The sequence below is a fragment of the Lynx canadensis genome, chromosome A2, assembly GCF_007474595.2.
Source record: "Lynx canadensis isolate LIC74 chromosome A2, mLynCan4.pri.v2, whole genome shotgun sequence".
Classification (NCBI taxonomy): Eukaryota; Metazoa; Chordata; class Mammalia; order Carnivora; family Felidae; genus Lynx; species Lynx canadensis.
Window position 1 is genome coordinate 32,806,995 of NC_044304.2, and position 26,113 is coordinate 32,833,107.

The 26,113-nt window shown below is 39.4% G+C and overlaps 1 protein-coding gene across 1 annotated transcript in view; it reads right to left on the minus strand.

Annotated features, from left to right (window-relative positions):
• MAGI1 (membrane associated guanylate kinase, WW and PDZ domain containing 1) overlaps window positions 1–26,113 on the minus strand; it is a 635,623-nt gene that overhangs the window by 77,796 nt on the left and 531,714 nt on the right. The window contains 6 exon segments of the mRNA XM_030307184.1: window positions 1,435–1,527; window positions 4,464–4,570; window positions 6,672–6,729; window positions 12,112–12,147; window positions 16,473–16,555; window positions 25,460–25,661. Of these exon segments, the coding sequence (XP_030163044.1) occupies window positions 1,435–1,527; window positions 4,464–4,570; window positions 6,672–6,729; window positions 12,112–12,147; window positions 16,473–16,555; window positions 25,460–25,661 (579 nt within the window).

The window sequence follows — 26,113 nt, forward strand, 5'->3', positions numbered from 1 at the left end:
TGCAGAAATCTCTCTCGAAGCCTCAACTGGAATTGGAGAATTTTCCTAAGAGCAACTCTCTTCAACGTTATCATCTGCTGGAATTAGAAGTGTACCCCTGATCAGAGGAAAGTTTCGTTGGGCAGTGAACTTAGCAAAGCAACACCAATACCAGTGTAACCAAGGTAGCTACACATTCTTCCTGAGACTCCTAGCAGGATGCTAGAACAGGACACTTAACCAGCAGGCAGGGAAATAAGGCCACATGAGGTTGCAGAAGGAATTTTCTATTTAAAAAATACAGAGGAAGCCACAATCGCATTGATATTAATGCTATTATCTGCTATGTTCTATCTTTATTAAAACCATTAGGACCATAAAAATGTACACCCACGCCAGGAGAAATTATTTTACATAAACTGGTATTATTACCAATCTCATGATGCTATCAGCTTTCCAGGGAAGCAACTTCTTGCTCATGAAAATTATAATGGAGGAACGAAAATCAGAGAAAAGAGTTTTTCTACTTGTCTTTTTAAATCTAATGCAACGATACCTCTTTAAAAATGTACAGAGAATGAAGACAAACCTTAGTCTTTTTAATGGGTCTGTACCACAAACATTCCCCAACTCTATCAAATATAGTGCCCGTTCTATTTTTCTTATTTAAAGAAATTTAAAAAACAAAAACAAACAAAAAAACCCAATTCTTCTCTATCATTTAAGAGCAATCAGGCCTGAAAGGAGTAAGATTCTGGAGATACCAATTTTTAACAATGAACGTCTCTAGGGGCTCCTACTATCTGTGAGCATAAATAAGTGAGACCCAACGAAACATTGTAAAATATGTGTAAATGCCAAACTACAGCAAGAATAGGAGATTCACATTTAGTATATAATAATATCAAATGGTTTCACATTTACAAGAAAATCTTAGTCAAAAGCAAATATGTTGACGAGGATCTTGGAATATCCTCAAGCTGACTCTTCAAGTTATCTTACTAAATACCAATAATAAATTTCTGTAGTCTCGAAATCAGTGATTTACAACCCTGGGATTTCTCCCCAGGGGCATCTGGCAACGACTGGGGCATTTTTAGTTGTCACAAGAGGGTAGAGACCATGGACGCCCCTAAACTTGGTCCAATGCACAGGACAGGCCCCACACACAACCAAGAATTATCTGGCCCCAAGGGTCAAAGGCGCTGAGGCTGAGAAACCCTAATGGCAAGTGGTCATTATTTTCAGAGCACTGCAATTAGCTGAGCAAATTTACCCACACACAAAGTTCTAGTTTTCTTGGCAAGTTTGATTAACAGTATGTTTAGAATTTCTAACATCACAGTTTTCATCATCAAAGGAAGGAATTGGCAATTGTGAGATTCTACTTTTTAAACTTCCTTTAAAAAATTAAATTTTTGATCTAAATGCTTCATCATCATAAAGACGCTTTACCCTGAAGTGGAGCTTCTCTGGCTGGCTCCGGATTGCTCGAGGGGTGGTTTGGAGTAACAGGAGGCACAAGACGTGGGTGATGTTCCGTCCATTCTGTGAGGAAAAGAAAGAGTACACTGTGTTTCCTTCAAATGGGAGTCACATTAACATTCTCGTAAAAGAAGATTCACCTTCTTTTTTAAATTTTTTTTTTTCAACGTTTATTTATTTTTGGGACAGAGAGAGACAGAGCATGAACAGGGGAGGGGCAGAGAGAGAGGGAGACACAGAATCGGAAACAGGCTCCAGGCTCTGAGCCATCAGCCCAGAGCCTGACGCGGGGCTCGAACTCACAGACCGCGAGATCGTGACCTGGCTGAAGTCGGACGCTTAACCGACTGCGCCACCCAGGCGCCCCAGAAGATTCACCTTCTTAAGCATCCAACTATCCAAACTAATGAAACTAGACACAGAGAGCTTAGATAGAAAACAAACTGGTATCGGACCCCACTCTTTGTTAAGGATAAGATTCTCTCTCTCTCTCTCTCTCTCTCTCTCTCTCTCCCTCTGTGTGTGTGTGTGTCTGTGTGTGTCCCTCTCCCATCAGAGTTTTGAGGAAAGCTCATATCATATTGTGATATGAACAATAAAAACTTCAGTTCTCTGTGACCGGAGGGTCCAAAGTGAGACCAAGTAAAAAATATCAGGAAAGATATACAATCAACTGACGCCACCAGCCCGATGAGGGAAAACCGTCTCTAACACACTTGAGACATGAGCTGAGCTGCTGAGGTCTGCTCGTCTTGGATGACAATAAAGGTGATTTCAGCAGTATGCTAAAGTGCTATCCCCTCCCATCTCCCAAACCCGAATGGGACACATCACCAACATGCCTGCGTCCTGACTGTAGTCCTCCTCACCTTGGAGGCCCAGAAACAAGGCGCTGTGAGTGACCCTTGAGATTTACACAGTCACCTTCCAGCTAATATATTCAACCGTATACCCCAGCCTTCAAACAGCACTTTCTCGCACTACAAAGTTTCACCAGTTGAGAAAAATATTTAAAAACATTTTTTTTTAACTAGAAAAGAGATGAAAGTAGAAAGGAGAACTTTTTGATAGGTGCATACACACGAACACACAGACACACACACACACACACACAATACTCTAAAACACAGTGTAGTGGTGCCTGGCTGGCTAGCTTGTAGAGCATGAGACTCTTGATCTCGGAATCACAAGTTCTAGGCCCATGTTGGACGTAGAGCTTACTTAAAAAATACAAAAACAGAAACAAAAGACAGTAAAATACAATCTATGGCAGTGTTTGGCCACCTGTGGCTTATAAGCCAAAGGGACCCTACTGTCCATTTTGATACAACTCTCAAGCCAAGGATGGTTTTTCCATCTTTACATAGTTGAAAAAATTAAAATGAGAAATACTTTGTAACACATGAAAATTACATCAAGTTCAAATATCCATCTTCATACATGATGCTTTATTGGAACACAGTCACATCTATTCATTTACACATTGTGTACGGGTCTTTTCATACTTCAAGGGCTGAGATGAACAGTTGTGATAGAGACCGGATGAATGGCAAAGGCTAAAATGTCCTCTAGCTGGCCATTCACAGAAAAAGTCTGCCAACTTTCCCCCTATGACCTACACTTACTATGATCAATATTATAATAAAAGTGTCCTATTTGATCTTCATATATTTGATATTTGCATATTACATTGAGAGGGTATTGAGCAGTCATTTCATTTTATTTTTTCAAGTTTATTTTATTGTAAGAGAGCCAGAGAGGGCACAAGTGGGGGAGAAGCAGAGAGAAAGGGAGAATCCCAAGCATACGCCTCACTGCCAGCACAGAGCCCGACGTGGGGCTCAAACTCACAAAAGTGTGAGGTCATGACCTGAGATGAAACCAAGAGTTGAACACTTAACCAAATGAGCCACCCAGGTGCCCCTGAGTATATCATTTTAAAAGGGTGCAATGAAAAACTAAAAAACCCTACTAATAACTAGATGGCTATTAATGAACAGATGTATTAATAAATAGCTGAATGAAGTAAGTTCATAAAATGGAAAATTATGCAGCCCTTAAAAATTACAGGGCAAATCTTTATTAACCAGCTTTGAAATATGTGCAAGAAATACATTTAAATGAGATCATCAGGTCACAAAACTAATACATATACATATATATAACATATATATACATATAAATTATACACACACACACACACACACACACACACACCTACAAGTTACAATCCGATTTTTATTAAAATATGCATCTATGTACAGGGGCACCTGGGTGGCTCAGTCAGTTAAGCATCCGACTCTTGGTTTCAGCTCAGGTCATGATCTCATGGCTTCGTGGGTACAAGCCCCACATTGGGCTCTGTGCTGGCATCACAGAGCCTGCTTGGGATTCTCTCTCTCCCTCTCTAGCTGTCATTCCCCGACTCGTGCTGTCTCAGGCTCTCTCAAAACAAATAAATAAACTTAAAATTTCAGCACAGTGTCTATCATTGAGAATGAGATAGGAGCAAGCAGGGGAGAATTTAATATTCTCCATTCTTGAACTGTCCATATTTTTATAAAGATCATGAATTAACTTATAGTTTTGGAAAAGCATTAAAAATTACCAGCTTTTTCTGATTCTTACATGTCATGTTTCTAAAATTAGAAGTTAGCTTCATATATAGTAACTCCTCCTAAGGGCTCAAAGCAGTATGAATTTAGACACCAGCTGGTATGTAAACATGCTGGGGCAACAGCAAGTTCTCCAGTATGATGACAGCTTCTTTCTAAATTAAAGTGGAGATCGGGGGGGCCGTGGGCTAGGGCCCCCGCTCGAGCTGTCTGGGTTCCGGGTGGAAGAGAAGCACTGTCATCTCCCCCCCACCCCCGCAGGACACCAAGTCCGCGGCACCGCAGAAGGACAGGAACATCAAGGCCAGTTCTGACCACACGGGGGTGTCAGCGCCCAGGCTTTGCCCCAAGCTCCTCTGCCCAACACGTCAAGGGAAAGCCAACCTTCTGGCTGCGGCTGCGGCTGCGGCTGCGGCTGCGGCTGCTCCAGCTGCTTCTTCCGTTTGGCTTCTAGAACCGGGTTCTCATATTGTGTCTTCCTGTTGATGTGGCTGGAGGAGGCAGACAATATTTGGTTAGAAAACAGTTCATCCCACAAGCAAAATGCCAGTCTGCCAAGTCCCTTGCTTAGCACTGAGCAAAGCAGGTGGTCTGAGATGCTGCCCAGCACATGTCAAAACGGGCAATGAGGAAGAGGAAAAAGAAACGAATGCTTTCCATATAGCGACTGCCTATAGAGGCTACCAGCTTTTCCCGCATTTTATTTTAAAATCTTCAATAAATGATAAGAGGCAGGTCCTATTGATATTCACATTTTATGGAGAGGGAAAGCAAATTTCTGAGCAATTACTAACTCACCTAACAGAACGTGGCTAGTAAACAGTAAAGAGGCAAGGAAGCTCAGGTCTGTCTGCTTTCAAATCGCAGGATTTTAACCACTGACTCTTCCAAATGTCCAAGGAAGCACCTGACTCAGGGAAGGGCTTCAATTCAAGGAAAAGTGGATTGTGGAATTATTAAAAATGAGATTAAAGTACAGACAGGATGCAGTCTATGACGTGCAATGCCAGAACTGCTTGTGGCTTCCTATGACAGTTCAGAGAAGCCTCAGCACTCAAAGTTAAAAGGGCTCTCCCAACATCTGCCAACTATTTTCATCAGTGGACACGGAGTCAGGATTAAAAGTATGAGCCTCAGGCAAAAAAACTCCAAATGCAGCTAACCTAAGCAAATGTGATGCGTTCAAAGTGACAAAGACCTAGATACGCCAGACGGTTCCAAAACTAATAAGGCCATGGAACAAAAATACATACATACATGTACATGCATGGGGTTTTTTTTTGCCATGGCCTTAGTGTATACACACATATTTTACACAAACATACATACACACAAGCATACATACACTTGGTGTTTTGTTTTTGTTTTGTTTTAACCAAAATCATACTTGATTAGAAGTTTGGGAACGGACCTATTATGTAATTACAGTATTCAGAACTCAAAATATTTCTTAAAGGCGGGCTGGTCAAACAGGGTGGATAGACTAACCACCTTTAGATGATCCGCAGGGCACACAGAGAAGCTTTATTTTGTGAGGGTCAGAGAAACAACAATGCCCTTCTAATGGCCCAAATCACCAAATCCTTTGTTACATAGAGTTGGCCATGTGAGGACTGGCCAATGACACTTGCTATATTGAACTCATACTTTTTTATGATAAGATGCGGAGCATTTTACAGTCTGACAATTTGTATCATATACTCTTATCACCAGGCCATTATACAGATGAATTTTCATTGCCAGGAGCATGAGAGACAGAAAGCTTGCCAGCTGTCTTTAGGGCACCAGGCAGGATTACGACGATGGAATATTTCTATGTCATTTGTTTCTCTCGAAGCCTCTTTTATTAGTGATTTCTCCACTTTCTCAGGAAATGATACATAGCACATTTGCTACAATGTTTCATCTGTTGGGTTTCTTTTCTTTCAGGATTATCCTAACAAGACAGAGTATGTGCCCAATGCCAGAACAAGATATATACCACACAGGACATGAGGAGGGTTTGAGAGTCTTAAAGATGGAAAATAGGAGCTATGTCTATGGTCCTCAGGCAGAGGAGAGGCAAAGAAGCATACAAGGTCTTACAGCTTGGGCCAGTTCTCAATTATCTTCTCAATTCTGGTGACATTTCATACATTACTAAGACATGTCTAACCCTTCTGGAAAGACTGCATGAATAAATAAGTAATTACTGAAAAGTTCAGGCCTGAGCAGGGCAAAAAGTAGGCAAACATGTTCTCCTCCAGAAGATAACCCCTACTCACCTGCTCCAGTGAGTCTTAGATTTTCTCATTCATTCATTCATTCATTCATTCAACTAATACTTATCAAGAAGGCGGCATATGCCAGGCCTGTGTTGGGTCCTGGTAAAAAACTGGTAAACAAAAGGCATGGATCCTGTCCTTTTAGCATTTACTGTCTTCAGACTCACTGAATATTTCTCATTCATTAAATATGCATATCTATTTTCATTACAAATTATGTTGTTGTTGCTACAGTTTGTACCTTATAATGATGGCCAACTCTATTCAGCATAACGTACATATTATTATAGAGGAGTACAAACCAAAATATGGGTTAACAGCCACTTACTCTACATAGTAGATACCATAGACAGGGTCTTCAATCTTTTCCCAACCAGCAGGTAGTTCTGAAAAATAAAGAAGATTTAGAGCAAGAGACCATAGTCTTGAAGAACCCAAGGATTCTTAACACTAAGTGAGGGGAAAAAGAGAGAGACTCTTAAAAGTGCCTTAAATCCAGTTAAAAACTGTGCATTCTAACAACACAAAAAGCGAGCATTATATGTACCTATCATGTATTTTTCTACGTGAGGAAACAATTCTTTACTGATATTTGCACAAGCTACTACAGAGTTAATAAAATGTAGTCCCAGATGCTTTTGTTCTAAATCAACTATTAAATTAGATTTATGGAGATATGGTTAAAATTTGCCTTGAATGCCTAGTATGTATCTTAAATATTTATAATTTCCTCATTTTATTTCCAGACTACCTTACCACACAGACAAAAATGGATGAAAATTAACGTTTCTTTCATTTCAATATATAGAGCTGCTTTGGCTCTCCCTGGAATAAAATAAAATTTGCATCTTATTTCCTCCTTGTTCCTAATTAAAATTGCTACTGATAAGTAAAAATGCCCACGTGGAGTTGGGCTTTCTAATTGCCTGCATCTATCATTCAACTGCTGCATTCAGACAGGCCTACCTTTCGCCTACGAAAGCAGAAACTCAGGTCCTGCCTTCTGAGAACACACTACTTGAGGAGAAGATTTTATTCCTTTATTGTGGTGCTGTAAAATGGCCCTGGCAGATTTGCGTGCCTTTCTGAAAACTCACTGTGCTCTACTGGACTTCTCTCTCATAAGGTTTCATATCAAAAGCTGGAACTTTATTAGCTTCCTAGTAGTGAGTTCTGCCACAAACAAGAATCTACTGTGAAAAAGCCCCATTGCACCAGATAATTAGACTTGGTGAAAGAAGTAACCAGGTTGTGTTTGTGTCATTAAAACAATTCTTTCAAGCAGAGCAGCAATTACTCAACTTCATTTCAAAGCCACTCTCACACACACACAGTTAAGGCAAGCTTGGGTTAACACCACACTCCAACGTGAATCATTATTCCTGGAAGTCAGCTATGAAGACCAACTTGAATGGAATATTACAAACGCTTGGAATGTCACCTATTTGGAAACACTAAATTCTTTTCTTTTTTATTCGAGGATCACGTGGTCACCACTCTTCTCAAAGAAGGATTCTTCATCCGGGCAAAGGGCTGACATGTGCCATCAACAGTCCTGCGCTGAAACAGAGTCACGCGCGTGCACCCGAACACACGACGCTAATTACTCAAAGTTTGTGTTTTGCTAAGATCTGGCTGCATATCAAGAGACATTAATTTCATGGGTTTTGCTCCACATGTTATCTATTTGCAAACAAAGAGACAGGTTTTCCCCCTTTTCTTCTCAAAAAATTTTTTTAAACGCTTAGCAGGTTTTAAAGAAGTCTTTGAATTCCAGGAGACCAAGCTACTAAAATGCAAGACAGGTCCAATTTGCAGATGTTGATGCAACTTGGCATTTTTGTACGCCCAGTCTTACGAACTGATTGCAATCAAATGCCTGGGAAATGGTTTCCCCTTACAAAGCTGGAAATTACCATTTAAATGAAAATGAACCAGGAAAATCTTTCCAAAGAGTTGAGAAATCGAAGATTAAAAAAATCAGATTGGGGCAACAGCCTCATGTTTGCTCTGGAATGGTGGCAGAGGAGGGGGTAAGTGGTGAAATTCGATGTTTCACTGAACCAATCCTTTTCGGAATTTGCACCCTTGAATATTCAGCCTGATTATCTTCAGATGAAATGGGAAATACTAAGCATTCAACTCGTTGGTACACTTATCAGGATGAGCACTGAGTAATGTATAGAATTACTGAATCACTATAATGTACATTGGAACTAATAGTATGCTGTATGTTAACTCATTCAGTTATTAATTTGTCAAACATGTGGAGACTGTCCACTTCTGCTCAAGGGTGTGGTAGGCACCAGGGACACATATGTAATTATAAGTGCACAATTATGCAGATAATTCAAACACCATACTGTTCGTGCTCTGATAGAGGTCTAAAGAGGGTACGAAAAAAAAGAAGCCACCTCTGACCTTTGTCCTGTTGTCTAGTCAGCAACTTATACTCTAGAGGTGAGACATGTGGCAGATCAAGTGATATTCCTGGACATTTGTAAATTTAAACACATCTCCTGGAACAGATTAGCAAATTCCAGAAATTTTCTAGTTTTCTAAGCTAAAAGCTCATTTTCAGTTGAAAAGATAGATTTCTCACTTCCAATGTGGTAATTAACTTAATAATAGGAATTAGTTTCCTAATGCTTAAAATAGAAATGGGTCATCGATTTAAAAAGGAAGATGTTTGTCCTCAAATTGTCTTTTGGTTCTAAAAAACTAAGAATGGCAGAAAAATGCCAAAGCCCCAAAATAATGACATTCCATTTTTTTTTTTTTTTTTACTAACACTCTGATGTTGCCCGAAGAGTCAGCCCCTATGTCTCAAAACTGTTGGACATCAAACCAGAATATACAACCTGTCACATGTACTTTAAGCAGCTAAGACCCTTTGGGCTTGCCCAGGTTGGGGGCTGAACCTTATCTCTACCCCTTCACAGATCTGGCACTGGGCTAAGTTACTTAATGCCTTAGAACCACATCTTTCACTGGGATTTACTTCAAGGTCAACTACGGATTAAACAAGGATGCCTAAAAAACATTTCACACAGCACCTGGCACGTAGGCTCAACAAATGGCAATGTTCTAGGAAAGCAGAAAAGGAACAGAACAGATTTATACAGCCTGCTTGTTTCCTAGCCCTGCCTTGAAAAATCTCATACGGTATTAATTGTCACGACAGAAGCAAATAGGAAGCAGTCAAACATTCTAAGTTCTTTCAAGATTCGTCAACACACAGATTGAAAAGCCGTGCTCACAGTCACAGACAGATTTCAAACTGTGACCTAGCCTGGGTGGGGAAGGAACCTCATTTCCTTGTCTCTACCTCTCCTAGTTGGTTTCAGCACATAAATATCCTAAAATTCCAAAAGGAGGTTCTGCAAGTACTTTTCAATTCTGGGAAGTTGTCTGCAGAGGCTGTGATAAATTCTGCAGACCAGAAGTGCATATGTAGCTACTGACCCAGCTCACCCAACAGAGATCAGAAATGACAACTCTATAATCACGTGATCTGTGTTCCACACCCAGCCAACCATCCCCTATCTCTCAGAGGCAGATCACAGAGAGGGTTTCCTTGCCACATGTGGAATCCCAATATTCACTGAAAACCTGACAGATGCTACTATTTGAAATTAGGACCCTCTTGTTAAGAAAATGGGCAGTGAGCTTGTCAACAGAATACGGAATGAAATGCAAGAGAAAAGTGTGTGTGTGTGTGTGTGTGTGTACACCCCACTAACACTACTCTTTACACAGTGGATATGTGCAGGCAAAAATCCAGAGTCCTATCTCCACCTAGAAAGGCATATTTGGGTCATTTCTACAGTATATACATTCCTCCCCTGACCCGGACTAAAGGTAAAAAAAATGCCATAGGAGGATTAAAAAGTCCAACAGGTTGAGAATTAGTTAATAATAATGCACTAGTAAACCTAACAATATGTGCTGATCACAGGGACATGATTTAAGACTTTAGCATTAGGTTTCTACAAACACCATGGGAGCTCCTCCTCACCTCTCTTTACAGAAAAGGAAGCAAAGCTAAGAGAAGTGAGTAGAGTATCTTGCCCAAGGCCACACAGCCAGTAAACAGGGGATCTTGGATAAGAGCCAGGCAGTCTGATCTGCCCCCACGACTGTCCCACCATGTTCCAAACCATCTCCCCAAATAATGCCTATGACCATGAGAATGATACTATGCAGGCATTAACACTTATGTTTTCAATCTTCAACAGCACAGGCAAGTTCCCACAATATAATAGTTACAAGGGAAAAAGTATAGAACTTCTTCCTAAAAGTGTCAATATTCGAACTTCCACGGAAGCAGAAAAGATCGTGCCCCCCCGTGCGCAATTCTGTTATCTCCACCTGGCACCCATGAACAGCAGGGGTCACTCACACATATCAATCACCAGCAAGAGTGATTTAAAGTGGCTCAGCAAATGATTAAGGCACTCATTCTGTGTCTCAAAAACCTAGTTCGGTCTTCTTCAATTACTTTAATAGTACTGATCAATTTTTTCTGATATAGTAGTTTTAAATTGTTCTATCACACAGGATGAGCCTCCAGCCCTTCTTACCACAGTCACAACAAGGACAACTTATTAACGTCTTGAAAGATAGTTCCATTCAGTAGTTATCGACCAATGCTGGCATGTCCATCAGTTACAACAGCAACGTTCCAAACAGGAAGAAAAACAGAGCTAAATTCATTGGATTACAACTCCAGTCACCACATTGATTATTATATACAAACACCAAACAAAAATCAATGAAAAACATAATCTGCTGTTATTAAGTATTACATTTTCAGTTCCTAAGGCAATCTCAAAAATCTCAGGCTGATGCAACAATCTAAGGAGAGTTCTGTTCATACTGATGTTAATCATCTATTTAAAAAATATACGATGGCCAATGTTCAATAAACCAAGGCTTTTATGTGCACTTTAGCTGAAACGTGCGCTTTCTACCCTATCCTTCAGTAGATGCATCAGACAGAAGGCAGACTAACTTTAATATTGTTCAAAGCTGAACATAAAACAGCATGGGATATAATTCAATATATTCCAACAGCAAAGATAAAAAAGTGTGGCATTATCTGCTAATGTAAGTTATTTCTAGACTGCAACAGCTAGACAAGTCAAGACTTGGTTTACACTGATACATACACTCGAAGCTTATATGTCACATATAAGCTCAGCATCTGGTTTTCCAGCCATTCACTCCAGTAACAATGCCAACAAGTGGCTGGCGACTTACTAACACAAGACTAAGACTATTATTAACTATTTGGTTAATGATGAGAATTACTGTATTGCTATTACTCCTACAAAGTCCCTTCATTAGTTGGTGGGTTTTTATTTTTGTTTTGCTTTGCTTTTTTTGTGTGACCCCTGTAGATAACCGCCCACAGCAAACAATGAAGGAAACGAGGCTGGTGTAGGGTTACAGGAGAGTTCAAGGGACACGGCAAGCATCTATCCCTTAGTCTTTTCCTAATCTTCAAGTTGCAAGACTTCCTAGGACCAATGTGCTGACTCTCATTCCAGTCTCAATTCACTCAGACTTTCTCTTTGTAGACACAACTTATTACAACTCTGCGTGATGCCTGCGAGTCAGACTCGAGGGTTGTAAGATTGACCTTTCACGGGTAAGCTGGAATGAAAATCATAATTGAAGAAGGGCAGACTAAAGAAACGGAAGGCTTAAGCAATTCACTGGAGACAAAACCATGCAGGGTAGGTCATGCAGCTGGGGGGGTTTACCTAGTTCACTGTCCAGCTCCTCGGTGTGGACCCCTTCTTCTCCAAAGGAATAACAGGAATGAGACAGAAAAGAGAGAAAGAAAAATTCAGACACCAACACCAAGAAAGAAAACTTCCCTCAGAAAAACAGCAGCAAACTTGTCACTTGGTTTTGTCCTTACCTGCATTGTGGCCTATTTCACTGGCTCAGCTAGTAAACCGGAGACTTCAGGGTAAATCACAAAATGGTAAGAGCTGATATTGGTAACATAATTATATGGCTCATTTCCTTGCATGTCGAAACAGGGTTTGATTGGTTGTAAAAGATGACAAACACCTTTGCGGTTTCAATGTTCTTAAGTGGGAAGTCACTTATTACACACCTCATTTCGGGCAAACAAAGCTGTTACCCCTTCCAATATTAGTCCTTCTAATCCTGCAGTAATGCTCTCATCACTGAGGCAATTATACTCACAGTTAAAGCACTACTGAGCTTAGAGGGAATAATGGTGCCTGAAAAGTGGAAGGTGGGGTCAATTTGAGAATGCAGGAAGTTAGAGATGAGTTATGTCAGGATGCTGCACGTGACAAAAGCGGGCTTCTAGGCCGCCCTGAAATGAGGATGGGAAAGCACTGTTTACTTGGTATGAGATTTCTAAGTCAAACAGCCCAGAAGTATTGCAGTGACAATGGTCACAGTAAGTCAGGAAGCAAAACCGGTCAGGATCTTCTCCATTCTTGACCCCCTCCTGCTATGAGTAAGACACTGCACTGTAACCGAGAAGAGAGTGGGGGACAGCACACAACAAACCATTTTACGCAGAAAGTCTCTCCAGCTACAGAACAGGTGGCTGTCCCCTCCACTGTATGCTCCACCAACACAGGGAGGAAGACTTATTTTCACCACTGTGAAATGCTCAGTGCCCAGTACAGTGTTTTGGTACCTGGTAGGTACTAAATACTTCTAAATGGATGGACGGATGGACGGACGGATGGATGCATGGATGACTCAATGGCTGACTTTAGTTCCCAACATGGTACTATATACCTTGTGAACTCTTGATTTAAAAGTGATTCCGCTGTCAACAGTAAGTTGTGATGCTAGCATCCAATTCATCTCTCCAGTGAGTATTTAATGAGAGACCTACCATGGGCCAGTCATTGGGCAAAGTGACAAATCATACGTTCTTTTGGAGGCGGAGACAAATCCCAACCTTCCATAAATAAAACTTCCATATCTAAAACCTGTGATAATGTGTCTAAAGTAACACACATCACAGAATGACCCAATCATATCTGGGGGCAAGGTCACAGAAAGAGTCCCTGACCTGTAACCTGAAGGATATGCCCGATGGAACAGAAAGACTTAAAGTGAAGAATGACTGAAATTTAAGCTCTATGACAGCAGGGCATTTTGATGGTTGTGTCCATTGACACATCTGAAGTTCCTAGGACACAATGGACATATAGGAGGCATTCAGTATCTGTCTGTACAATGTAAGAGTACTCTAAGAAAGTGCTAGTGGGCATGAAGGGCAGAGTGGAGAGGAGCAAGGGTGAGAAAAACCAGAGGCCAAAGCACTTAGAACTTAGAAACCAGCTGTGGGGAGGGCTGAATATTGCGCGGACAGAGAGCCACTGAACAGGGCTCGAGAGGGTGGTCACGGACAACACAATCACACTGACGTTTTAAAAGAGTGCTCTAGGTCTAGTGTAAGGAGAGTAGGCAAGAGTGTGGGTGACAGAGGCATGTGACCTGGACTAGGATGCCACAGGCAACAAAGAAAATCGTGCATGGATTCCAGAGATACCTGAGAGGCAAAGTAAATTCAGAGGGTAGATGGGTTGAAATCACGGTCAAGTAGTAGGTCAAGGGGGACTCACAGGTATACATGAATTTTACCCTCAACCGAGATAGGGAACACTTACAGAGGACCAGATTTTGGGGGGTAGAGATCCTTAGTTGGGTTTTATTCAGACTGCGTTTGAAATCTCTTTCAGACAAAAAGCATTATCAACCAAGCATTTTTAAATCTTGGTCTGGAGCTCAAAGGCAAGGCGGAAGGCTTCTAATTGAACTAGATATACAGAAACAACAAATGGAGTTATATAGTAAAGATCAAAGTCCCAAGCCACTTTCTTACTTTTTTGGAGCCAGAAAACAGAGTATATGAAAAATTTTACAATAACTATGAAGCGATATTGTTACAGACCATGTGCATATGGCCTCCAGAGAACAGAAATTGAATACAGGAACAATACTGTGAGCAAAAACACTATTCTTCTTGGTGTCACGACATAAACAACAACACAAGGCGGATTTGTGTTAAGTGGCAACAACAAATGAAGGTGTGGGGACTGATAAATGTCAGAGTGGTAACATCTGGTTATATATTCACACTGTATATACAGACATACATATAATTTCTACTGAAAAAAGCATATATGAATCCTAAGTTGAAAGGATAAATGGATAACCTAATGGTATTTGGTATGAATACATACTTGTTCCAAAGGTAATAACATTAACACCAATGACAAGAATTCTAAGAATTAAAAATAACAGTTGACCATTCAATAGCACAGGGGTTGCGGGTACTGACTCTCCACAGTGAAAAAGTCTGTATATAACTTGTGAATTCCCCAAAACTTAACTACAAATAGTCTACTGTTGACTGAAAACCTTACCAATAATAGTCGATAAGCACTTATTTTGTATAAGTATTTTATACTGTATTCTTACAATAGTACTTAATTTTTTCTTAATGTTTTTGGTATTTCAAGGCTATACATCATCTGCAAGGTGTTCGAATTGTCCGAGATCTCTAAAAATTTTTCTAACATATTGAAAAAATCTGCATAAAAGTGGACCACTGCAGTTCAATCCTGTGTTGTCCAAGGCTGAACTGCAATAGATTCAGTAACAAAATCATTCAGTAATTCTACTCAACAGTTTTACTCCATTAAGTTTCTCCTGGTAAAAGCTACTGGAGTCTTCTATCATCTATAAAATTATAATAACAGGCATTTTTATATGTTCCCAGTATAATTATAATGGAGACCGCACTGAAGAGCCTATGGTAAAAGAAGTCCAAAATGCCTTCAAAATCATCCAGCATCAAATAAAGATTAAATTTTGTTCTCTGAAATTTTATGGTTGAATGTATTTTATGTTCTGATGTTTGAATATTGGTCACTTTCGTATTACACATTAAACATAATACTTGGATAATCAGGACAGTTCATTATCCCTTAAGCATGTAAAATAATGAGGCTGACTACACGTGTTCCATTCCTTCTCAGCAACCAAAATCAGGGAAGCATCTCACTCAGGTCTCCTTAGTCAGAAGGATTTGTATTTCCACTTGGAGTCACTCCCATAAATATGAACACACAATTTTATGCTCATTTCATGGTATCTGCAATCCATGTAGAACAGAAAGATCTAGAAGTACAAGGTTTTTGGCAGTATTATAGTTCCCTGGCTTACATTTGCAGGCAAACCTCAAATTTATATAATTCTGCCCCATAGGACAAATTAATAAAGTTTCACTATCTTTTAGTAAAATATGTATTCCATAATTATACTACTAATTCAAATGCCAAAAATGAATAATGAGCAGCTAAACAAACCATTTCCCTTTTAATTCGTCCATGTCAAAAAGTAATTTTGGTACAACTTGGGACCGACTTCAGAGTACTGAAAAGGAAACATTTGTTCTAATTTTTTTCATTTAGGAAAAATAATTAGAAATCCCAAAGCCGTGAAATAAACGTTTTAAAATAGTAACTCTCTTAGCCAATTGATTCTTTTTCAAGATTAACAGGCAGAGTAGAGCTAAGGGTAACACCTCGGGCTCTTTCTTGGAAGAATCTACTTTTTAGATAATCAGGATATATTCTAAGTTACACAGAGATTCCCAAGAAGTCACGATCCGCTTTTCCTACGCCAAGTTATGAAATATGTAGAATTCAAGAATATTTCTTGATTTTTTTTTCCTCTAAGACTTTCCTAATACAGGATTAGGACCCCATAGATGAGTAACCAGAGCACCTTTGGTTTTTATATTCCTAGAGATTTTCTAGAGTGTTCTCCAAGGTCCTGAAGCCAGAGGTTATATTTTCATTGAAATAGTTTGTGTTCAAATTCTGTTTAAAATGGAATACTAGTATACATCTGCCTTCATGTGTAAACAAACTGTTCTTTTAAAACAATTGATTGCCCTCCAATTCTGATTGCCCTACAGTTTATTTACTAGAAATGAGATGACTTTTTAAAAACTCATTTGTTAAATCCTGGTTGACCTTGCTGTAACTCCTTAAAATTTGCACATGTGAACAGCCTCAAGCACACTTGAACCAAGACCTTGCTAGCCCCTTACCATCATCTTCACACTCTTCCAGAGGCTTCTGCTGCTTGTTCAGGCACCGAGGGTCTAACCAAGATGTTGTTTTCGTGTTATGGCTGAAATCCAGAAACAAAAACAAGAAAAACATTTGAAAAGAGAGAGAGAGAAAAAGCAAAAAGCTCAATGACAACAGAATTACATGTTCTTGAACATTTTCCCTCAACCAGAGCAAAGCTACTTCCCAACAACAAACTCATCCCAGAAGAGAGCCCGAGTTTGGAATTACAAAAAGCTTGGGAAATGTCCATCGATGGATGAATGGGTAAAGAAGATGTGGTATATACATACAATGCAGTATTACTCGGCAATCAAAAAGAATGAAATCTTGCCATTCACAACTGCCTGGATGGAATTAGAGGGTATTATGCTAAGCGAAATTACTCAGTGAGAGAAAGACAAATATCATAGGACTTCACTCGTATGAGGACTTTAAGATACAAAACAGATGAACATAGGAGAAGAGAAGCAAAAATAATATAGAAACAGGGAGGGGGACAAAACATAAGAGACTCTTAAATACAGAGAACAAACTGAGGGTTGCTGGAGGGACTCCGGGTGGAGGGGGGATGGGCTAAATGGGTCAGGGGCATTAAGGAAATCTACTCCTGAAATCATTGTTGCGCTATATGCTAACTAAAATGGATGTAAATTAAAAAAAGAAAAGAAAAGGCTTGGGGAAGAGCCTTCAGTAGGCTTTTTACTTATTTAAGGTATAATCATTCTGTTATGGAAAGCTTAAAATGTGATGTCAGTTTTATTTTTGAAAAATGGGTTCCAAATGATACCCCTTGTCTATGCTGTCTCCCCTTATCTAGACTGATTTTAGTCTTCACCTTTACAGAAGAGCAAACTCCAATTTGCTTTCAATTTGTCTGTGACTTAAACCTTGGATGCTGGAATTCACAAAGAAGGCTGCTATTTCACTCATTACATTACATAAGAATTCCCCCTGACAGCACGAAACTACCTCAATTCACACAATTGGCTCAAAGCTGCTAATACCTACATTAATCGCAGCATCCTGAATTATGTTGCACACAATAGTAAAGACAACCCAAAATTACCTATCATAAACAAAATCTGGGCCAAAAAACCCCCCACAAAAGCTTGGAGAAGCTAAATGTGTCTGCCTCCCAGAGGGCATCGTCTGACTCCAGGGGAAATGTTTCAAGAGACACTGAGTGAGGCCTTGAACGTCTGATGGTGTGCGGGACCAGTGCAAGGATATTGGCCTTCAACCACGTTAAAAGTGGCACGAGAATGTCTGGAGGAAGTGCCCCGAAGCAGCTCAGGACCCTGGGATGAGGTTCTGCGTGAGCTCCCAGGCCAGTCTATGCAAGCTAAATCGGAGAGGCAAAGAACTACAAGGCCAGTAGTTCAAACTGCAAATCAGAAATGAAAAAAAAGAAATTTTTTTTTTTTAATTTAGGTAGTAACCTAAATTGTTTTTGGAAGTCTGAAGTTTGGGTTGTAAATGCTGAAAAACGCTACCATAGTCATTTTAAATGATTCAAATCTTATTAACTGCTGCAAAAACTTAAGGCTTAAGTGAAAAACAGAATGTGCAAATGTATATACAAATCATCTCAACTGTATTAAAAAGGAAAAAAAAAGAAAGTTAATATAATATAGCAACAACTACTGCCACTAATATGATTGATCCGCTTACAATGACCAGAATCTATTCTTTTTACCTATTTGTTACAATTTATTTCATTGTTATGATAACCTTATGAGGGAAGTATTGATGCATTTTACAGATGAGAAAATTGAGGACAGAAAAATGATGACATTTGTACAAAGATACTCTGTTGGTACCGAGAAACACTGGCAATCAAACCCAGGGAGTCCAACACTACAACTCATGGTCTGTACTGTTCCTACACCAGTAATATAACAATAATGGTCACTGCGGCGGTGGAAGATTATGTATGATTTTTTAAAAGCAATTCTGTATTATGAGATAATTATAGATTAACCTGTAGTTATCAGAAAGAACAAAGAGGGATCCTACATGCCCTTTACCCAGATTCCCCCAATGGTAACATCTTATAAAACTATAGTACAGGGGCGCCTGGGTGGCTCAGTCGGTTGGGTGTCCGACTTCGGCTCAGGTCATGATCTTGCGGTCCGTGAGTTCGAGCCCCGCATTGGGCTCTGTGCTGACAGCTCAGAGCCTGGAGCCTGTTTCAGATTCTGTGTCTCCCTCTCTCTGACCCTCCCCCGTTCATGCTCTGTCTCTCTCTGTCTCAAAAATAAATAAACGTTAAAACAAAGATTTCAAAAAAAAAAACTATAGTACAATGTCACTATGGAATACCAACTGATAGCCACAAGTCAAGACACAAAACAATTCCAACATCACAAGGATCTCTCATGTTACTCTTTTCTTTTAAAAATTTTTATTTACTTATTTTGAGAGAGAGAGACAGAGAGAGAGAGAGAGAGAGAGAGAGAGAGAGAGAGAGAGAGCATGAGCTGGGGAGGGGCAGAGAGAGGGAGACAGAGAATCCCAAGCAGGCTCTGAGCTGCCAGTGCTGAGCCAGACGTGAAGCTCGATCCCATGAACTGAACCATGAGATCATGACCTGAACCGAAATCACGAGTCAGATGCTTAATGGACTGAGCCACCCAGGCACCCCTCTCATGTTACTCTTTTATAGCCATATCTGGTTCCCTTCTAATCTCTGCCCCGAAAACCCTTTTTAAGTCCTTGGCAACTGCTAATCTCATGTTGTCCACATGTATAGTGCTGTCATTGCAAAAATGCTCTAAAAATGGAATCACACAGTATGTAATCTTTGAAGATTGCTATTTTTCATTCATTTTCATCAAGGTTGTTGTATATATCAATAATAACTTATTTTTAATGCTGAGTAGTATTCCATGGCATGAATGTACCAGAGTTTAATCACTGAAGGACATCTAGGTTATTTCCAGTTGTTGATTATTTAGGAGAAATCTACTATAAACATACATGTCCAGGTTTTTCTGTAAATATAAGTGTTCACTTCTTTGGCCAAATGTGCAATTGCTGGGTCATATGGTAGTTGCATATTTAGTTTTATAAGAAACTGCAGCCACTGTGGAAATCAGTGTGGAGGTTCCTCAGAAAGTTAAAAAGCACCACTAAGACTGCACTACTAGATGCTGAGCCAAAGAATACAAAAATACTCATTCAAAGGAGCACATGTACCTCAATATTTATAGCAGCATTATCAAAAACAGCCATAGTATGGAAAGAGCCCAAAAGCCCATTGAATGATGAATGGATAAAGAAGTGGGGTGTGTGTGTGTGTGTGTGTGTGTGTGTGTGTGTGTGTATAAAATGGAATATTACTCAGCCATCAAAGGGAATGAAATCTTGCCATATGCAACGCCGTGGATGGAACTAGAGGGTATTATGCTAAGCGAAATAAGTCAGTTAGAGAAAGTCAAATACCGTATGATTTCACTTCTATGTGGAATTTAAGAAACAAAACAGATAAGGGAAGGGGGGAAAAAAAAGAGAGGGTGGCCATAAAAGACTTCTAACTATAGAGAACAAACTGAGGGCTGCTGGAGGGGAGGTCGGCAGGTCATGTGCTAAATGGGTGATGAGCATTAAGGAGGGCACTTGTTGTGATGAGTACTGGGTGTCATACTAAGTGATGAATCATTAATTCTACTCCTAAAACCAGTATTACACTACATGGGAACTAACTAGAATTTAAATACTTATAAAAATAAAATAAAAACTTATTGACAATTTTAAAAAAAGAAACCACCCAACGGCTTTCTAGAATGCCATACAATTTTACATGGCCACCAGCAATGATCTAGTTTCTCTGCATCTGTGCCATCATTTACCTTCTTACTATTTTTTATTTTAGCCATCCTAACAGGTATGTAATGATATCTTTCTGGGTTTAATTTGCATCTCCCTCATGGCTAATGATGGTGAACATTTTTTCACGTGCTTCTTTGCCATGTGTATATCCTTTCAGTGAAAGCTCTGCAGCTCATTTTCTCACTGATCTTTTTTTTTTTTTAATGTCACTATTGAGTTTTGAGAGGTCTTTATATACTCTAGATAACAGTCCATTTTCAGATATGGGGTTTGCAAACGTTTTCTCCCACTCTGTAGTTTGCTTTTTAAAACATCCTCTTATTCGGGTCTTTTGTGAAGCAAATGTTTTTTTTAATTTTGATGATGCTGTCTTTATCAGTAATTCCTTTTAGGGTTCAATGTTTTTGATGTCAAGTCTTAAAAACTCCTTGTCTGGACCTAGAGCTCAAATAAAATTTTTTTTCCTAAAAACTTTTATTGCCTTGTGTTTTACACTTAAGTCTGTGATGAGCTACTGTGAATTAATTTCTTTGTATAAATTATGAGGCTGAGGTTGAGCCTAATTTATTTACCTCTGGCTAAACATTCGCTCCAATAGCACTTCTTTGAAAAGGCTATCTTCTTCCCTGCAGTGAATGGCTTTGGCATCTTTGTTGAAAATCACTTAGACATACTTGTGGGGCTGTTTCTGGGTTTCATTGATCCATGTGCCCATTTCGTTGCCAACACCACACAGCCTCTGGTACTGTGGCTATATAATCCGTCTTGATAATGGACAAACTGATTATTCCAGCTATTTTGGCTCCTTTGCCTTTCTATATAAACTTTGTTTATTCATGTCTAGTGTTTTATTTTTATTTTTGAGAGGGGGGCAGGTGCAGAGAGAAAGGAGGACACAGAGGATCAGAAGGAGGCTCTGTGCTGACAGCAGAGAGCCCGATGTCGGGCTCCAACTCAGAACCGCAAGATCATGACCTGGGCCAAAGTCGGGCACTTGTCCAACTGAGCCACCCAGGTGCCCCCCTATATAAATTTTAAAATAAACTTGTCTATACTAACAAAAGCCTTCACTGAGATTTTGACAGAATTTTCGCTAAACGTGCATATCCATTTTGGGAGAGTGGACATCTTTACTATATAATTGAGTCTTTTAATCTATGGAAGACAGCTCTCCATTTAGACTTTCTTTGATTTCTTTCAACAACGTTTTGTAGTCTGCAGTATATAACATCCTAGACATATCTTGTTAGATTTATGCTTAAGTGGAGTTTTTTGGGAAGAAAATGTGAATTATATTTTTTCTTGAATTTTGATGTCCATGTGGTCATAAGTACAATGATATTGTATGCTTATCTTTTATCTTGTGATCTTGCTGAACTTACTGATTCTAGGACATTTTTTTACATTTCTTGTGATTTTGTACTTTCTTATACATTTCTTGGGTATGGTCATGTGATCTGCATAGAGGGGCAGTTTTCTTCCTTCTTTTTCAAACTGTAGGCCTTTTTTTCCCTTTCCTGACTTACTCTCCTGGCTAGAACTTACAAAACCAGGTTGATTAAGAGTGGTGATGGGGCGCCTGGGTGGCGCAGTCGGTTAAGCGTCCGACTTCAACCAGGTCACGATCTCGCGGTCCGTGAGTTCGAGCCCCGCATCGGGCTCTGGGCTGATGGCTCAGAGCCTGGAGCCTGTTTCCGATTCTGTCTCCCTCTCTCTCTGCTCCTCCCCCGTTCATGCTCTGTCTCTCTCTGTCCCAAAAATAAACGTTGAAAAAAAAAAAAAGAGTGGTGAGACCTGGGGGCCTGGGTGGCTCAGTCGGTTGAGCATCGACTTCGTTTCAGGTCGTGATCTCACGGTTTGTGGGTTCGAGCCCCGTGTCAGGCTCTGCGCTGACAGCTCAGAGCCTGGAGCCTGCTTCAGATTGTGTGTCTCCCTCTCTCTCTGCCCCTGCCCCCCCACTCACACTCTGTCTCTCTCCTTCAAAAATAAGTAAACATTAAAAAAAAAAAAAGTGGTGAGAGCTAATATCCTTGCTTGTTCCCACTCATGCAGGGGAAGTATTTTTTTTGTCTTTTACCACTAAGTGTCATGTTAGCTGTAGGTTTTCTGTAGATATTCTTTATCAAGCCAAGAAAATTCCCCTTGTTCTTGTTTTTCTGAGAACTTTTATCATGAATGAGTGCTGAATTTTGTCAAAGACTTTGCATTGATAAATACGATGTCGGGTTTTTTCTTTAGTATCTTAATATGGTAGATTGTATTTATGAATTTTCCAAATATTGAACCAGTCTTATATCCTTGGGATAATTTCTACTTGATCATGGTATAAAATTCTTTCTCTGTTATGGAATATTATTGCTGATATTTTGGTACAGATTTTTATGTCTATAATCATGAGCTCTTGCTCTGTAGTTTTCTTTTTTCTTAGACTCTCCTTGTTTGTTTTGGTAACAAGGTAACAATAGTCTCATAAACATAATTGGTAAGTGTTCCTGTACTTCTGTTTTCAGGAAGAGACTGTATAGAAATTTAATTCTTGGAGCGGTTCTCCAGTGAAACCATTCTGGGCCTGAGATTTCTTTTTCATGAGTTTTTAAATGACAAATTCATTTTCCTTAGTCATTATGGAGCTATTTAAATTATCTATTTCATACAGATGAGTTGTGGTAGTTCGTGCTTCATGAAATTGGTCCATTTTATCTAAGTTGTCAACTTTACGTGTGTAGGTTTGTTGGCAACATTCTCTGATTACCTTTTAATGTCTTCAGGGTCTGCGATGATTCCCTGTTTGATTCCTAATGCTGGTAATTTGTGTCTTCTCTAATCTTTTTCTTTGTCACTTTCACTTGGCTATTGTTCACTGAACAGCAGACCTTCAACTTCAATTTGAATATAACAGATTTACTTATATTTTTATTTATTTTATAGCTTAATTGGCCATTTTGTGGTTTTTTTTTGTCGTAGGGTTTTTTTTTTTTTTTTAGTGGTATATAAACCATGGTGAATCTTAACAGAGAATCTTAATAATAGAGCCAAAGTGTAGCATTTTAAAAACTGACTATTATCGTGGCACACAGATGGCTCATTTGGTTAAGTGTCTCACTCTTGATTTCGACTCAGGTCATGATCTCATGATTCATGACATCAAGCTCCATGTCAGGCTCTGTGCTGATCGCATTAAATAAACATTAAAAACAAATTTAGTGGGGCACCTGAGCAGCTCAGTTAGTTAAGCATCTGATTTGGGCTCAGGTCAGGACCTCACGCTTTGTGAGTTCGAGCCCCACGTCAGACTCTGTGCTGACAGCTCAGAGCCTGGAGACTACTTTGCATTCTGTGTCTCACTCTTTCTTTGCCCCTCCTCCATTCACAGTCTGTCTCTCTCTCTCTCAAAAATAAAAACACATTAAAAAATTTTTTAAAACAAATTTTAAAAAGTTGACTATTATTGGAGAAAAAATGCTATTACCTGAGATTCTTAGAATAATTTCAATTGTTTGTATATTTTTCCATTTTTAGTAAACTACTTATTAAATGCTTAATTTTAAAAACATTTTTTTAAAAGTTGATTTATTATTGAGAGACAAAGAGAGACAGAGTATGAGCAGGGGAGGAGCAGAGAGAGTAGGAGACACAGAATCCAAGCAGGCTCCAGCTCCAGGCTCTGAGCTGTTAGCACAGAGCCCAACACGGGGCTTGAACCCACAAAGTGCAAGATCATGACCTGAGCCAAAGTTCGACGCTTAACTGACTGAGCCACCCAGGCTCCCCTTAAATGTTTAACTTTTAGTAATATCTTATATATACATATATATATACATATATATACATATATATGTATATATATATATATGTATATGCATATGTATACACACATAGATATATGTACGTTTTATAATTTTGAAAGATTTTTCACATCCGTATAGTGTAATCCACCCTTTATTCACAGAAGCTAAGTTGTAAGATCTCCAGCGGATGACTGAAACTGTAGATTTATAGTACCAAATCCTAAATATACTATGTTTTCTCCTATATATACATACCTATGATGAGGTTTAATTTATTAAATTAGGCACAGTAAGAAATTAACAATAGCTAATAAAAAAGAACAATTATAACAATATCTTATAATAAAATTTATGTGAATGTGGCCTCTCTCTCTCAAAGTATATTATTGTACTGTACTCACCCTTCTTCTTGTGATGACGTGAGATGATAAAATGCCTATGTGATGAGATGAAATGAGGAGAATGACATAAGCACTGTGACGTAGCATGAGGCCACTAGTGACCTTCTGACAATGTGTGAGGATCATCTGTTTCCAGAACAGAGCTGACCATGAGTGACTAAAACTGTGCTACGTGAGACTACAGGGTAGGGAATGGGGGAGGGAGGCTACCATATTCTCAAATTTCAATCCATGAAACTGCACCGTGTAAAAAAAAAAAAAAAAAATCAACTTAGAATGGATCATACACCTAAATGGAAAATGTAAGCAATAAAACTTCTAAAACAAAGATGGCAGACGACAGCTTTATAACTTTGATTTAGGCAAAAACTTCTCAGCCAGCACACTGAAAGCACAGCCCACAAAAGAAAAACATTGATAAATCAGACTTCCTCAAAATTAAGAACTTGGGGCTCTTCAAAAGACACAGTCAAGACAATGAAAAGTCAGACTGGAAAAAATGTTCACAAACCACAAAGATGTTAAAGGAATTGTATTCAGAATGTATGAAGAACTCTTAAAACACAACTGAAAAACAACAACAACAACAAAAAACCCTAAAGCCCTTGCAACCCAATTAAAAAAAAGTAACCAAAGAATTTACTGAATGGCTCCATATGTTCTTTATATATTATGCCCTAATTTATATATACACCAAAATATGGTTGTTTCACTCTTGAGGGAAATTATTAACTTAAGCTTCTTCAAGATCCTCAGACTCAATGATTGGGAGGCTGTGCTGATTGCTTTTTGGCACAAAGCCTGTGAAACTATATGAAAGAATACCATCAGCGCAAAATCAGTCCTTTCAGATGTAATTTACAACCGTAGCCACTAGGGGGCGAGAAGGAAGAGTGACGACATAAAGGGACAGCTTCAGAGAGGACGAAGGGTATACTTTACTCTATAAAATAGACTTCTCCATTTTCGGTGTACGCCATCTCCCAGTTCTCGGGTAGAGGACCTAAATTATCCTCTGCACAAAGAGGTAGGTATTGAGGGAACTTCTGAGAAGCGTCCGTGATGGGAGCAGCGACGATGCTACTATTCACAGGCGGTAACGCTGTTTCTTGGAGAGTGTGCTCTTCCTGGGCACCGGAATCGGCTGTCAAATTGCAGAGAGAGGAGGAGAGAGAGAGAGACAGAGAGAGAAAAATTCATCAATCATACCTCAAAGCAAGGTGTTCACTACTGTCTGCATCTATATTCTTAAAAGCCCTCGCTCTTTCCCAACTGCTGGCCATCAACTCTATTGTTTTATTTAGACGGAAGTTCTCTTAATAGAAAACATCAAAATGACAGACCGCATTTATCGCACTTAAAAAGAAAGAAGAGAAAGACATGCTCAAATAACACTGCTCAAAACCTTGGAAATGCCAAAGAAGAAACAAATTCAGAACTAAAACCCTAACGTCTCTTATTCCAATAGGGGCATCGAAACACAGACTGAGCCACACTCTCACTCCTAGGTGTCATTTGGTTTCATGACTCAGCAGGCCTTGGACAGCAAGAAGAAAACACAGATAGGGTGGCATCATTGTCCATTTTTGTAACAAT